The sequence below is a fragment of the Stegastes partitus genome, unplaced genomic scaffold (genome assembly GCF_000690725.1).
Source record: "Stegastes partitus isolate 25-593 unplaced genomic scaffold, Stegastes_partitus-1.0.2 Scaffold1709, whole genome shotgun sequence".
In the NCBI taxonomy this organism is placed as follows: domain Eukaryota; kingdom Metazoa; phylum Chordata; class Actinopteri; family Pomacentridae; genus Stegastes; species Stegastes partitus.
Window position 1 is genome coordinate 129731 of NW_007579440.1, and position 13918 is coordinate 143648.

The window sequence follows — 13918 nt, forward strand, 5'->3', positions numbered from 1 at the left end:
CGACCCTAATGAGGATTAAGCGGTGTATAGAAAATGGATAATGGATGGATGTTTTTGGACCTTGTGGGAGGAAGCCGGAGAACCCGGAGAGAACCCACGCTGTACGGGGAGAACATGCAAACTCCACGCAGAAAGATCCCGGGGTCCTCATCGGAATGCAAACCTTCTTGCTGCAAAGCAACGGTGCTAACCACCGAGCCATCTTGCAAGCCTAAAATGACAACAGCTTTTTATAGTATTAATAATAATAATATAGTAGTAATAATAATAATAATAATAACAATAATAACAATAATAATAATAATAATAATAATAATAATAATAATAAGAATAAGAATAATAATATTAATAATAGTTATTATAGTTGTTATTATTATTTTCTTTTTAAAAGAAATCATGCATGCACATCACAGTAGAACGTCAGAATCATATTTTTGGGAGGCTTTGTGTTCAGATTCTATTGAACACTGCTATGTTGTTTTCGTTGTATTCTAAGGTGTATTTTTAATACTATTTAACATGATTTTAAAGAAGACAGTAAAAACTAAATTAGCTGTTTGTCCATTTTTTCTGTCTTTCCCACATGGAGTGTGATCATTACTCCATGCTATGAAAGACAGAATTATGCACCAGTTTTTCAAACCAATCCTTCCTTTGGGACCTGGTCTTTCAGACCAGTTGAAACAATTCAACCTTAACCACAAAGATAATTTTTTGGAGATACTTAGATGAAAAACAGACTTCTATTTATAAAAATAACACTTTCAGCAGGTGTCTTGGCTTATCTGTCATGTCCTCCACTAGCCCTGGCTGGCAGTTCTTGCTCCTTTTCTCTTTTCCCTATCAGGGCATGAGTGAGGTGTGTGTGCATGTTTCCTATTCAATAATCAGCGAAACAAGGACACCTGCAGGAGGGAGTGGTGTCACCTGTCAACTGCCACCACCTGCCATAAAAGAAGGGTTTAGATCATCACTCAGTGCCAAACCATTGTATTACTCACAGTCAGTCAACCCTGGCCAGCCTTGCTCTGATTTTGTTCTGTTACTCTGCTTGTACTAATCCGTTTGTCCTTTGCTTAGTTTTCTGTTGCCATTCCCTGCTGGGATACTTGCCTTGAACTGATGACTAAACAGGAGAAACAGCGAAACACTCTGATGCAGTGTCGTGCCCTCCACCTCTGCTTAGCTAGCAGCTCGCCCTCCTGTTTTTCCTCAACTAATCAGTGGTTTGAGTTTGGTGTGCATCTGGGTGTGCTTGTGCTTCAACTCTAACTAATCAGCTGATCATGGACACCTGCAGCAAGGAGTGGCTCACCTACCCACTGTTCTCCTCATGCCATTAAAGAAGGCCTCAGATCTACATTCGACGCCGGATCATTGCACCTCGCTCATTCTCCGCTGCCATCCCCCGCCTGGACCTCTGTCGTGTGCCAATCACCTGTACTACCTTCACCTGGATTCTGAGTCAGCATCTCCATTCACTGTGCCACATCAGCCTGGAAATCCACGCTCTGATCTGCTGAGCCATGCTATTCACCCCCCTCTGCTCCCATTCCTTCCTGCTGCTCTCTCCTTGCTCAGCTAAGTAGTGTTTTTATCGTGTGCATTAGTTACCTAGAGTGTTTGTACTGTAGTTTCATTTCTGTCCTGCTACGGTATATTGTGCTTCAGTCCCCAGTTCTGTATCCCTGTGTACTGCACTCTGAGCGCTTCAGTCTGTAGCTTGGTATTCCTGTGTATTGTGCTGTGTGCGCTTCTGTCCTGTATTCTTGTGTTGCGCTGTGTGTGCTTACTTTTTCTAGTCTGCCAGCTCCATTAGGATTCCAAGTCCTGTGTTACTGTAGTCAACTACTCCTGTTTAGTCTTTTTCCCTGCGTTTAACCTCGTAGCCCTTTTGTAGTTTTTTTTGCTAGGTTTTTTTCTTATAAATCCCTGTACTATTTGTCAGTGGCATTTTCAATTGTTGTCATAAATTGTTTGATTATATTTGTGTGCCAGTCTTCTCTGTCTGTGTCTAGGTATTAGTGTTTCCCGTGACAGTGCGGTCCAGCCACAATGAACCCAGCAGACAGTCAGACTGGTGCTGTTACAGCCCCAACCTTTCAACGTGCTCTCACCAATCAGGGTACTGTATTAGGTCAACATGAACAACTCCTTCATAATCTGGTTGAAAACAATCAGTCTTTGTCAAATCAAATTTCTTTGCTAACTGACAGGGTAACTAACTTGGCCGTTCAGGTAACCTCTCTGGCCAGCCCTGCCATGCCCCCATCTGATCCCATGAGTTCTCCCCTTTAGTCTAATCAACCCACTTCTGCCTCTGATGCTGTTTCTGTTCCCTGGTGTAAAGAACCTTTGTTCCAATCCTGGAAAGATATGATGGGGACTTAGGCTTGTGTAAGGCTTTTCTAACCCTAGTCTCTCTTGGTTTGATATGCAGCCCCTCACTTACCCTTCTGACCGTGCTTGCATAGCATATCTGATTAGTTTACTTAAAGGCAAAGCTAGGGGAATGGGGAGCTGCCCTCTGGGAGAGTGGGGCAGTGGTCTGCAACTCATACGCTGCCTTCGCCACCGACATGAAGAAAACGTTTGACCATCCAATTAGGGGGAAGGGACTCTGGCACTCGCCTACTCTACATTCACCAGGGAACCCAAAGTGTGGAGTTTGCCACTGAGTTTCAACCTTTGAAATTGAGAGAATTGCCAACCCCAGTGCTGTTCGACTTAGGCTTTCCGCATGTATGCGCATCCATCCTACCATCCATGTGTCCCAGATTAAGCCTGTGCACAAGAGCCCTTTGGCTCACCCTGTCCATCCCCCTGCACCACCCAGGATGATGGATGATGCCCCAGCCTACAACGAGCATCGCCTGCTGGACATTCGCCATCGAGGGCGTGGACTGCAGTACTTGGTGGACTTGGAGGGTTATGGCCCCTAACCCTCTGCTGAGCTGGCATCTCTCCCTCCTGTTTTTTCCTCCCCTAATTAGCGATTTGAGTTTGGTGTGCATCTGGGTGTGCTTGTGCTCCACTCTAGCTAATCAGCTGATCGTGAACACTTGGGAGGGAGTGTGCGCTTCAGTCCCCAGTTCTGTATTCCTGTGTATTGTGCTGTGTGTGCTTTAGTCCTGTATTCTTGTGTCATGCTGTGTGCACTTGGTTTGTTCTCGTCTGCCAGCACCATTAACTTTCCAAGCCCTGTGGTACTAGGCTCCGGTTAGTCAAGAATTAAATGTGCTTAAATGGAAGAAACAAAACAAAAAAACTGTCTGACCTATGTGACTTTTGGGATGTAAGATGAGATTTTTTGTAATCTTTGTATTGTTTTATTAGCTAACTATTTCTGTTTTCTTTATTCAAGTGTTTAACCCTGTAGCCCGTTTGTAGTTCATTCTTATAAACCCCTGTAGTATTTGTAAGTGGCATGTTCAGTTCTAATAAATTGTTTGACTATATTTGTGTGACATGTCTTATCTGTCTGTGCTGGGGTCTTAGTATTTGCTGTGACATGGAGTGTGGAAAGAATGTCAAGAAGTAAGAGGAAGTTTGTCAATATACAATATTACATACAAATTGCCATACATTAAGGTAAAACAGAGTGAAATGTATGCTGGAAATGCGAACAGTGACAGAAATCCTTCAACACTGTATATGGGGAATGTTCCCCGATCCAATCAATCTGTGTTAACGTGCTGGTAATGCTGAGTAAATGATACTGTTCAACAGCTGCTCTGACTCCCAGCCTGTGTCTGCTGAGGGACAGATCACAGCTGCCCAGTGTCTTAAAATGTGCCTTTCAGTTGCAGTTATACTTACAGCCTCAAGAATCATCTTAAGACAATAAAAAAAACAAAGTTCCAAATGGACAGATGTAATGGTGGCAACAGCATCATATGAGTGTATGCTCAATAGTTTGAAAGGAGACATGGATGATGGAAGTTCATTGTAGGATATGGTTTGGACTCATATAAAGACAATTTCCAATTAGTGTCAAATGTCTATGCAATGTGTCCTCGGTAAGGACTTCCCTCTCTGGATTACCTGTATATGTATCCTTACGTTGTGTACAGGAAGCATTATTTTCGATTTTTTTGTTCAAGAGTTCTAGGAACTAAAGTGTCAACCATACTGTTCATACCTCTTCACTAACAATATAAAAACTAAAGAATTGATGTATTAATCACAATATTCCAGGTAACACATTGTGTCCATGCCTGGTCTTCTCAGAGTAATATTTTAAAGCTGAATAGTAAAGAGAGTTATTAAATTCTGATCACTTTTGAATATATATATCAGAACACACTCACATTCTCACACACACACATCAAGCATACATGTTTGGCAAGTCCTTCTGTCCATTTGAAATGAAGGCATTTTTAGTGACTTATTGTGTCAGAGCCTGAGCATCGATCCACTCTAAAAGCAGGCCCAAAGAAATGGCTGTCAGTCCTGCTGACCTACTTCAAGTATAACCCGAAACAAAAGGCCAGCAGAGAAAAGAGAGAGGAATAAAATAGGAAGAGGGGGAAAAAAAGACAACTTCAGTCACCATCAGCATTTTCTTTCTAACCTCCTGCTTTCTCCATCAAGTTTTCTCTGGAGAGTCGAGCAAAAGAAGAGGGGAAACAAGAGGACTTCAAAAAAGGCTTTTGTACAAGTTGAGACAGACTTGGTAATGGAATGAGGTACTGTTGGTGACCAGCTTCAATAAAGTCTGCTAGTCTTCAGTATTTTAAAGAAAATTTCATTCAGTTCAGATGTTCCGTTTCATCTTATTACTCATTGAAAACTTTTGTTGTGTCCTATTGGAATGTTCTTCTTTCTAAAGTACTGCAGGTGTTGTAAAATCATCCTGTGTCCATATACAGGTGCAGCTATTAAAACAAAACAAAACAAGAATATCATGAAAAAGTTACATTCTCATTGTAGTTTATTTCAAAAAGTTCAAGTTTGTATTTCAAGCCTGTTCTGCTTTTATTTTGATGATTAACTAGATGGAGAGAAAGACTTTATTTATAATGTTTGAACAGTAATTTACTCAAACTCAAAATTAGTTATTAGGCTATAACTGGCTGTTGCTGAGATAAAGATCTACTGTTACTTTGATTGTGGCTGAAGTCTCGACAGGCATTAGGTTATAATAGATGTAACACTAACTCTGTGCATAGACTGTGTGTTTGTGGTGCCATGATTGTGCTGACAAATACTGAATGTATGGAAGCTACCAAGTGAGTGTTAAAGCTACTGTATCTGTCATATCTGATATTAGATAGATTGAAATCCTGTTTGGCTTAATAGATATTTTCTTGGTGGTAAAGCTGCAGAAGGCAGAAGTCTGGAAAAGTAGAATGTAGACTGAATGTAGAATAATGAGTGAGGAGAGACTAGATGCCAAGGCCAAGAAATATCAAATAAAGACAATGGCACAATATGAAGATTGGCTGTTCAGATGAGAAATTAAGTTTACAAACACAGGTTTAAGCTGATCCCTGCACATTGTTGAAAACATTTTTCAACTTTGTTTCACTGTTGACGAGCTACAGGGGACTATCATTTTCAGCTTTAACCTGTCATGGTGTTACATTGCTAATGTTACAGTAACATATTAAATAACCACCTGAGTTACACCATCAATGGAGGATTAGAATGCAACCATGCAATCAAATGCACAATAAAAATACATAACTGTAAAAATGGTGATGAGCTTCAGGCTTTGGCAAATTAATTTGACAGTCTGTTTTACTGATAGGTCTGTCCAATAAAACTTAGTAAAGAAGAGGGATGATGTTAATGGTGGTTGTGCAGGCACTGTATTGATGTATGCCATCCTATTATTGTTGCTAGAGTTTCACTCAAACTGGGAGCAGTCTTTAAAATTGTTTCATCCACTAGAGCTGAGACATTCTGCACATAAGTTTTCCCTCTTAAATACATTACTTTAGTTTTGGCAGAAAGCGAATTGCACTAAAGTACTGGGGGCAATTGATATGTGTATGTCTGCATAAGACAGTGCGGGAGTCACTGAATTTTTGCTGTGGTTTCATCCATGTTGTTAGCTGGTCATCAGGGGTTTGCTGAAAGAAGATTCTTGTTCTTCTTGGCTTTTCTTCTCTATGTCTCAACTGCGCTGTTCATCATTCTTTCTCCATCTCATCCGTCTTTGTAATGTCTCTTTACTGCCTGCTTTACATTGACCTGCTCCTCTAACTTCAAGACATAGAAGCCAATACCTTATCCACATTTGGCTCGCTCCACTGCTGCTCTTGAGCAAACTTACTTGGTCTCATTCAGGGACAAATCTGCCAAGCGCTCACCAGACTGGGTAAATAGGATGAGCGATAAAGACATTTTCCTGAGATTCTTGATACTGTTTTGTTTGTAATAACATTTATCTAATATCTCTGATTATTTCCGATGCAAAATCAGTGTCAACAGTTGCTCATATGTGCAACTACAGCTGGTTCTGAATCTACACCAATGTGAGAGTGTAAGGGTTTTCATTTTTATTTATTTAAAAAATATAGATTTTAATGTATTAGATTTAAAATAAAGTAATCCAGGCAAGACTGGTCGTCAATCTTGCACCAGAAAAATGTGTGTCTTTTTCTTTTTGCATCAGGCACTTGTAGTTTTAGTTTTTATGTTTGGTTAAGAATCAAACAGGCACTGCAGAGTGTTCTTCTCATAAGAACCCCACAAGCATTGCCACTTTGGAAATTTCTGCCCCCAGTCATTAGAAAAAATTGATTTGGCCCTCTTCAAAGTAACTTATATCTTTCATTCACATCCAACAAGATGACGACTACTCTTCACTCACAGTGAAATATAAACCACTGCTTGATGTGTTTTTACAAAATTATTCCCATTATTTGCTTCATGTGTGCATTTTCAATTGATCACCAGTGATTCTAATTCTAAAACTATGAAAATAACAGTTGTGAAAATAGTTTGCTTTTCCCCAAAATAGCATACATTACAGTAACTTAAGGTGATTGTGCTGTTTTTGTGGTAGACTCACTTCATGACATTTTCTCCATCACCAAACTGATGGAGTACCACCATACTTGTATCTTTAATGAGCTGTGAAAGGCAAGTAAGTAAGGTGATGTCACTCATCATGACGAGCACTGTTCCTTCCCAACAATTTCCTATGTGTAAGTAAACGGCTGACAATAGTAACATTACATCACCCCTCACTGTCAAAAAGTTACATTATGTTTATGAAATATTTTTAACACCTGTTAAAGAATATAAACAACAAAGGAACGTTTATTTCTCATTCACATATAGTCCTATGTGAATTATTATTATTATATGAAAGAAGTTGTAGAGTGTATACTGTAGCATCTGGGAATTACCATGAGTATGGATAGAGAGCTGACTGGAATTAAAGTTGGTGTGCCAGTAATGATACATGATCAATAGTTCTGTGGTGCACTTTAATTTGTGACTATTTTTATGATCATGTCTTCTCTTGATTATCAATACTTTATATGCAGTGGTCCACCATGCCAATCATTTCCAGATCTTCCAGTTCCTTTACCATTATTATATTTTACTACATTTGTGGGAGGTTATTGTATGTTGGGCACTGCTGTGTTGCAATTTAGAGAAAATGTATAACCTACAATCCATTTAGTCATCTAACCTACTCTGAGAATTTGGTAATTTGGTGTCTCACTGAATTTGGACATTTTTAACTTTAATAGAATTAGTGTATTTTTTCCTTTCTTTTTTTATTGCTGGGGTATCACTAAGGGCCATAAAAGCCATACCACAATTCAAATCAAGTAAAGTGAAACTGCCACAATCAATAAATTCACTTGTGAATTAATTATTACTTCAACTTTTGTAACTCCACATTCAAATTTGAGTTTTTCACTCAAGTGAACTGTCTTGACTTTACTGGCCGAATAAAAAAGTGACAAAAAGAAAGTCTAAAATGTTATTTTTATGGCTGCATGATACATTTTTTTCAGACAAGATAAAAGTGGGCCACTTACATTTGAGTACTGCCTATGCCAAATTCTGATACAAGTTTTGATAGGTCTGAAATCTGGCTGCACTGAAGTTCTACATTCCTACCAAAACAACCCATACACATGACCTCCACTTTGTGTCCTGTTTGTCTTTTTGTTCCTTACCTGTTTGTAGGAGACATATATAGGCCTGCTGAAGACGATCCATTCCACCACCTTACTGCAAGGCGGAGTGGTCAGAGAGCCGGTGTATCGATAGTAACTTCCCAGTGAGGATGGCAGCAGGTCCTTCAGCACAAATGGCTCCAGGAAAGTTTCTTTTTCTGTGTGAGAGAGGGTAGGACAAAATGTTCCAGTCAAGACAACATGATCTACACAGCACTGTTTTGTTCCTTGCAAATTCCAGTGAGCAGATCCAAGACAGTTTCAGAGCCTTTAGGTTCCTTCAACATAACTGAACTTAATTCAACCCTGTCTTCTAAAAATCATAAAAAAGTCATAAATATTAAACATTTCCATAAGCTTTTGTCAATCAAAGGATGTTTTTTTCACCAAAATATCACAAATCAACATGCAAGCGCTTTATGATTATGTTTGGACACCATCAGGACTTTGGTAAGATTAGGACAGTCTCATCTGGTTGAATACAGAAAATTTTCAGTAACTTGAAACACTATTTGAATTTAATCATGATCATAAAATTTCTGTAACCTTTAACAAAGTGCTTTTGTTGTCTACATGGCAGACAAACATAACTGTATAAACCGTAAAGAGGAATGCTGCTTGTCTTATCAATGGCACGTCACAGTCACAAATGTACAGTGCCGTGAAAAAGTATTTGCCCTCTTCTCGAATTCTTATTTTTTTCAATATTTCCTCCACTTAGATGTTTAAGACCATCAACCAAATGAAATGATGATTTCATGTTGTAAGGGAAAAAAGCTATCCAAACCTACCTGGCCCTGTGTGAAATAGTAACTGCCCCCCTTGTTAAATCATGAATTAACTGTGGCTAATCACATTTTTTTGAAAACTGAGTTTAATTTCACTCAAAAAGCTGCAACAAAATGCCACGATCCAAAGAAATTCAAGAACAGATGAGAAATAAAGTAAGTGACATTCATCAGTATGGAAAGGGTTACAAAGCCATTTCTAAAATACTAGGACTCCAGTGAACCACGGTGAGAGCCATTATTCACAAATGAAGAGAACTCTCCACAGTAGCAGTGCTGTATGCTGTGTAAATGCTCGTTCAAGCCGCCTGTTTTGGCTAAGCTATGAACTTGATGACCTCCTCAACATATTCCAAAAACAGAGGAACAACGGGTGGATTGGGTGTATCAGCACATCTGAAAGAGATGTTGTGTGCCGTGGGACTGCTATGGATACAGTCTCCCACCATCTCGGCCCTCTTACCCCAGCTGAAAGCGGGCAAGCGGGCGGGTATCCGTAACAGGCTAAGAGCTGACCCAGCTCGACCAACTCTACCATCGCTTCTACTAGCAAATGTTTGTTCCATGGAAAAGAAACTGGATCACCTGAAACTACAGCTGGCCACCCAGTCTGGAACTGCTGTGTCCTAGTTTTAACAGAAACCTGGCTGCAGTTCAGCATCCCAGACACGGCTGTCCAGCTACCGGGGCTAATGCCATTCCGAACAGACAGAGACTCAGTAACCTCCGGTAAGACCCGTGGTGGCGGGCTGTGTGTTTACATGAACACTAACTGGTGCATTAACTCTATGGTAGCAGCCACACACTGTTCATGGCATCTGGAGTACATGATGGCGAAATGACGACCGTACTATTTGCCAAGGGAGTTCTCTGCCATCATTGTGATAGCTGTCTACATCCCGCCTGGTGTTAATAACAATGAGGCACTACGTGAGCTCTACACCGCTGTTAGCGAACAACAGACAGCTCACCCAGATGGTGTTTTTATCATCCTTGGTGACTTCAACCATGTAAACATTAAGACTGTCTTACCTAAACTTTACCAGTGTGTGAACTTTGCCACAAGGGAAAACAGCATGCTGGATTTAGTGTACACAAACGTACAGAAGACATACAGGGCAATCCCACAACCCCAGTAAGGCAGTTTAGACCACACATTCGTGTTGCTCCTCCCTGCATACACACCACTGTAGAAAAGTTCCAGGCCAGCACAAAGAACCATCAGAATCTGGCCAGCATGAGCTACTGAAGCTCTTCAGGACTGCTTGGAGTGCACAGACTGGGCCGTCTTCAGGGAGGCAGCAGCCTACAACCAACACGTGTGTGGAGGAATGTACAGACACTGTGACAGGGTACATAGAGAAGTGAGGATGTCACAGTCACCAAAACCCAATCCACATGTTCCAATCACAAACCATGGGTGTCAGCTGAGGTTCGTGCATGTCTGAGAGTGAGGGATACAACCTTTCATTCTGGAGATGGAACAGCGCTCAGAGCAGCTCAGCCAGAGCTCTCCAAGGCTATCAGGAGAGCCAAGCAACAGTCTGCACAGAAGGCAGAAAATCAATTTTGATACCAGAGACACCAGATGCACGTGACAGGGGATCCAGGCCCTGACAGACTACAAAACCTCTTCAGTGACCACAGACAGTGACACCAGCCTTCCTGACAGACTGAACCACTTCTTTGTTCAAGGCTAACAACCACATACCTGCCCAGAAGACCCCTCAAACAGGCACTTGACCTGGACCCAGCTGATGTGAGGAGGACCTTGGCCCAGACAACATACCAGGGCGTGTGTTTAGAGACTGTGCTGATCAGCTGGCAGCAGTCTTCACAGGTTTTTTTTTTTTTTAAAGATATTTTTTGGGCGTTTTGTCTTTATTTATAGCTGCAGAGATAGACAGGAAAGGAGGGAGAAGAATGAGGAGAAACCTGCAGCAAAGGGTGTTGAACCCACGACCACTGTGATGGGGAACTATAGCCCCTGTTTATGGGTTGCCCGCTCAACTAGGTGAGCTATAGGGGTGCCTTCACAGACATATTTAACATCTCTCTAGACCAGACTGTGGTCCCTGCCAGCCTTAAAGGAACCACTGTCATCCCCGTGCCCAAGAAGCCGACTGTCATTTGCCTAAATGACGACCAATCAACAGCACTGACCCCCACTGTGATGAAGTGCTTCGAGCAGTTACCCAGCTAGCAGTGAATGTTCCCACAACTTTGGCTAACATTCGCTATAGGTTCTCTTAAAGTTAAAAAAAAACAACAACATTTCAATGTAATGTTGAAAGAATATTATAATAACATTTGTATTTCAAATAATGTTCCTGTATTGCTTTATATTAACAAAGATAGAACGTTTTAGGTGCAATCTTCTAAAGATGTTTTGGGCATGTTGTTGAGATAAGCGATCATAGAATGTTCCTCTATAAAACATTATCACAATGTTACATGATAACAATTCTGTGTTTACTTGGGTTATTTTTGTCTGATATTTACATTTGTTTGATGATCTTAAACATGAAAGTGGGGAAAATGTGCAAAAAAAAAAAAAAAGTTGGTGAGAAGGGGGCAAATACTTTTTCACTGCACTGTATTAGACAGTAAGTAAACAGTTGGACACCAACTCTAACAAGGGCCAAATCATTACAGCTGGATGACTGGGCTGCAGCATCTTTGAAAAATAAGGCAAAGTTTGACCTCCTGTCATGGTTCCAGGTGGAAAAAGCCATGTAATCGCAGTGTAAAGTGGAAAACAATTTACTAATATTTTACGCAACAATCATATTTCTTTCAGTATTGGGTATCATAGATAGTATAATCAATGTTTTGACATCACATCTTCAAACCAAAATTCTCCAGCAGGTACTGTATTGTGCATTTGATTGCAAGAAAGCTCGACTCTTTGTCTCAATCAGTCAACCTTATCCTAATAATGTGATGCTGGAAATTTTAAATATTAAGTACCTTTATCGTCCTTTTGGGTTAACAATCTGTGTGAATGTGAGTGTGCGTGTGCTTGGTTGTCTGTCTCTAAGTGTAGCCCTGTGATAGACTGGTGACCTGTCCAGGGTATCCCCTGCCTTCACCCTAAGTCGGCTGGGATAGACTCCAGCCCCCTGTGACCCTAGTGAGGATTAAGCGGTGTATAGATGATGGATGGATGAATATATTTGATACATTGTTTTAATGAAACCTTTGGAACAACAGCAAATAGGAGTGGAAATAAAGGGTAAAGGAGCGTGTTTGAGCATCTGGGACACAGGGCTAGGCCACTTGATAGGGATAGTGGCAAAGAAGATACACTGTCTTTATCTGTGCCAGACAGAAAGGCAGGTTTCCACCTCCCCTACTCCCACCTCTTCCTCCCCCTCTCCTCCTCCCTCCTCCTCCACTTCCCTTCCTGCTGACAAGCCCTGGTCCCTGCTGCCTTACCAACGCTGAGTTCAGAGATGTATTTTTAGCTCTGTCACATTTGTCCAACACAGTAAGCCTGGGAAGGAGAAAGACTTGGAGACAGGGGAGGAGGTATCGATAGTAGTGGCATAGGGTTGGTGAGGTGAGTTTACTTGGGGAATGGAGATACATGCATCAAGATTACTGCTCTCAAAAACTGAGCCCAACACACTTTGGTGTGTCTCACTTCAAACACAAAAGTCAGAAAAAGTCTAAAAACACGAAACACACTTTGTCCCTTATGTACAAACTTGTTGGCAGGTTTCAAACAAGAAAATGCTAAAGATCCCCCCCGGCCTGACTTTTCTGTCTAAGTCCAGCTTTCTACAGTGACCTGGAGTACTTTAAAAACATTTTGACAAAATGTTAAGGTACATACTAACAAGCTAAATGACTTGATTTCTGCAGGTTAAGTTTCATTATGTCATTACATTAACTTTTGTATGAACACATGTACATTCTGTATGAGGGACCAAATGAGTGAGCGGCCCATTTCCAATGTTAATGCTTAGTTTAGGCTGAGAGGGTTTAGTGCCTAGCGTTTAGCATGGAGTTCAGGACTGGACCTGTATAAAGGTCCTTCAGCTTGTGCCAAGCAGGTGACTTGAGTCTGTCATGGGTTGCTTCAGAGGGCAGCTAGCTAGTGAGAGAGGCAACCAAGACACTCAACGTCCAGCCTAGTGATACCTCATCACTGGCTTTATTTGCACTGAACTGACCAAGCAGTGGCGTTTCATCATAGCCTGCTGGCAATATGTTGATGCTATCGTTTTCCAATCCGCTTTTTTACTTTTAAACTTGTTTATCTGTGGAGATGATTTTCAGTTAGTTCGAATTTTTTTTCTATCCTCTGCCCCTCCGAGTTTAATTCAGCAACTGGAAGGCCAGTGTAGGTGTGACTGTGGCTAAAGACGTGTTTTTTCACCATTTCATCTCATTTCAATATTTGTAGGTGTTATCCTTCATTTTAATTAAGACAGAAACATCCCAGACAACACCCTCCGTCTTACCAACGTCGGCCATTGGAGGGCACCAGCGGCAAAGTGTCGGATGTTTTTTTTCGCCCTTGCAAGCCAATAAAGCAAGTCGGTTTAAGATTGGCAGAAGGGCTGTATGGAACGATTTTGCCGATCCCGCCTTTCCTCATCTTTTCTACTGCTGCACACGACTTTGGGAGAGTTTTAGATCCGTGGAGGGTCTGTAGGAAACATTTTGCCGATCCCGCCTCTCATCATTTCTGCTGCTTCCCACATGTCAGTGTGCTGAAGGAACACCGACGGCTGTGTTACCACAACATGCAGGTACGTTGAGTTCGAATAAAATACAGATGATTTGATATTTATTGAATTTCCCTTTGGGATAAGTAAAGTGTTTTTCATTTCACATGACATTTCACATTACTTTACATTTGGTAGCTCGTCACAGTTCGGCGTAGGCTAACTTTCTGGATAACAGCGACTTATGAAACTTTGGGTAGGTGGCTAGCTAGCGTTAGCTTAATGAGCTTGCCACTTCACCGGTCAT

General features: G+C 41.1%; 1 protein-coding gene across 1 annotated transcript in view; it reads right to left on the reverse strand.

Moving 5' to 3' along the window:
* Positions 1-9473, reverse strand: part of LOC103372191 (receptor-type tyrosine-protein phosphatase gamma-like) — a 123209-nt gene extending 113736 nt beyond the window's left edge. The window contains exons 1-2 of the mRNA XM_008301767.1: positions 9452-9473; positions 8148-8305 (exon numbers count right to left, since the gene is read on the reverse strand). Of these exons, the coding sequence (XP_008299989.1) occupies positions 8148-8305; positions 9452-9473 (180 nt within the window). The remainder of the gene's footprint in view (positions 1-8147; positions 8306-9451) is intronic.
* Positions 9474-13918: the final 4445 nt, after the last annotated feature.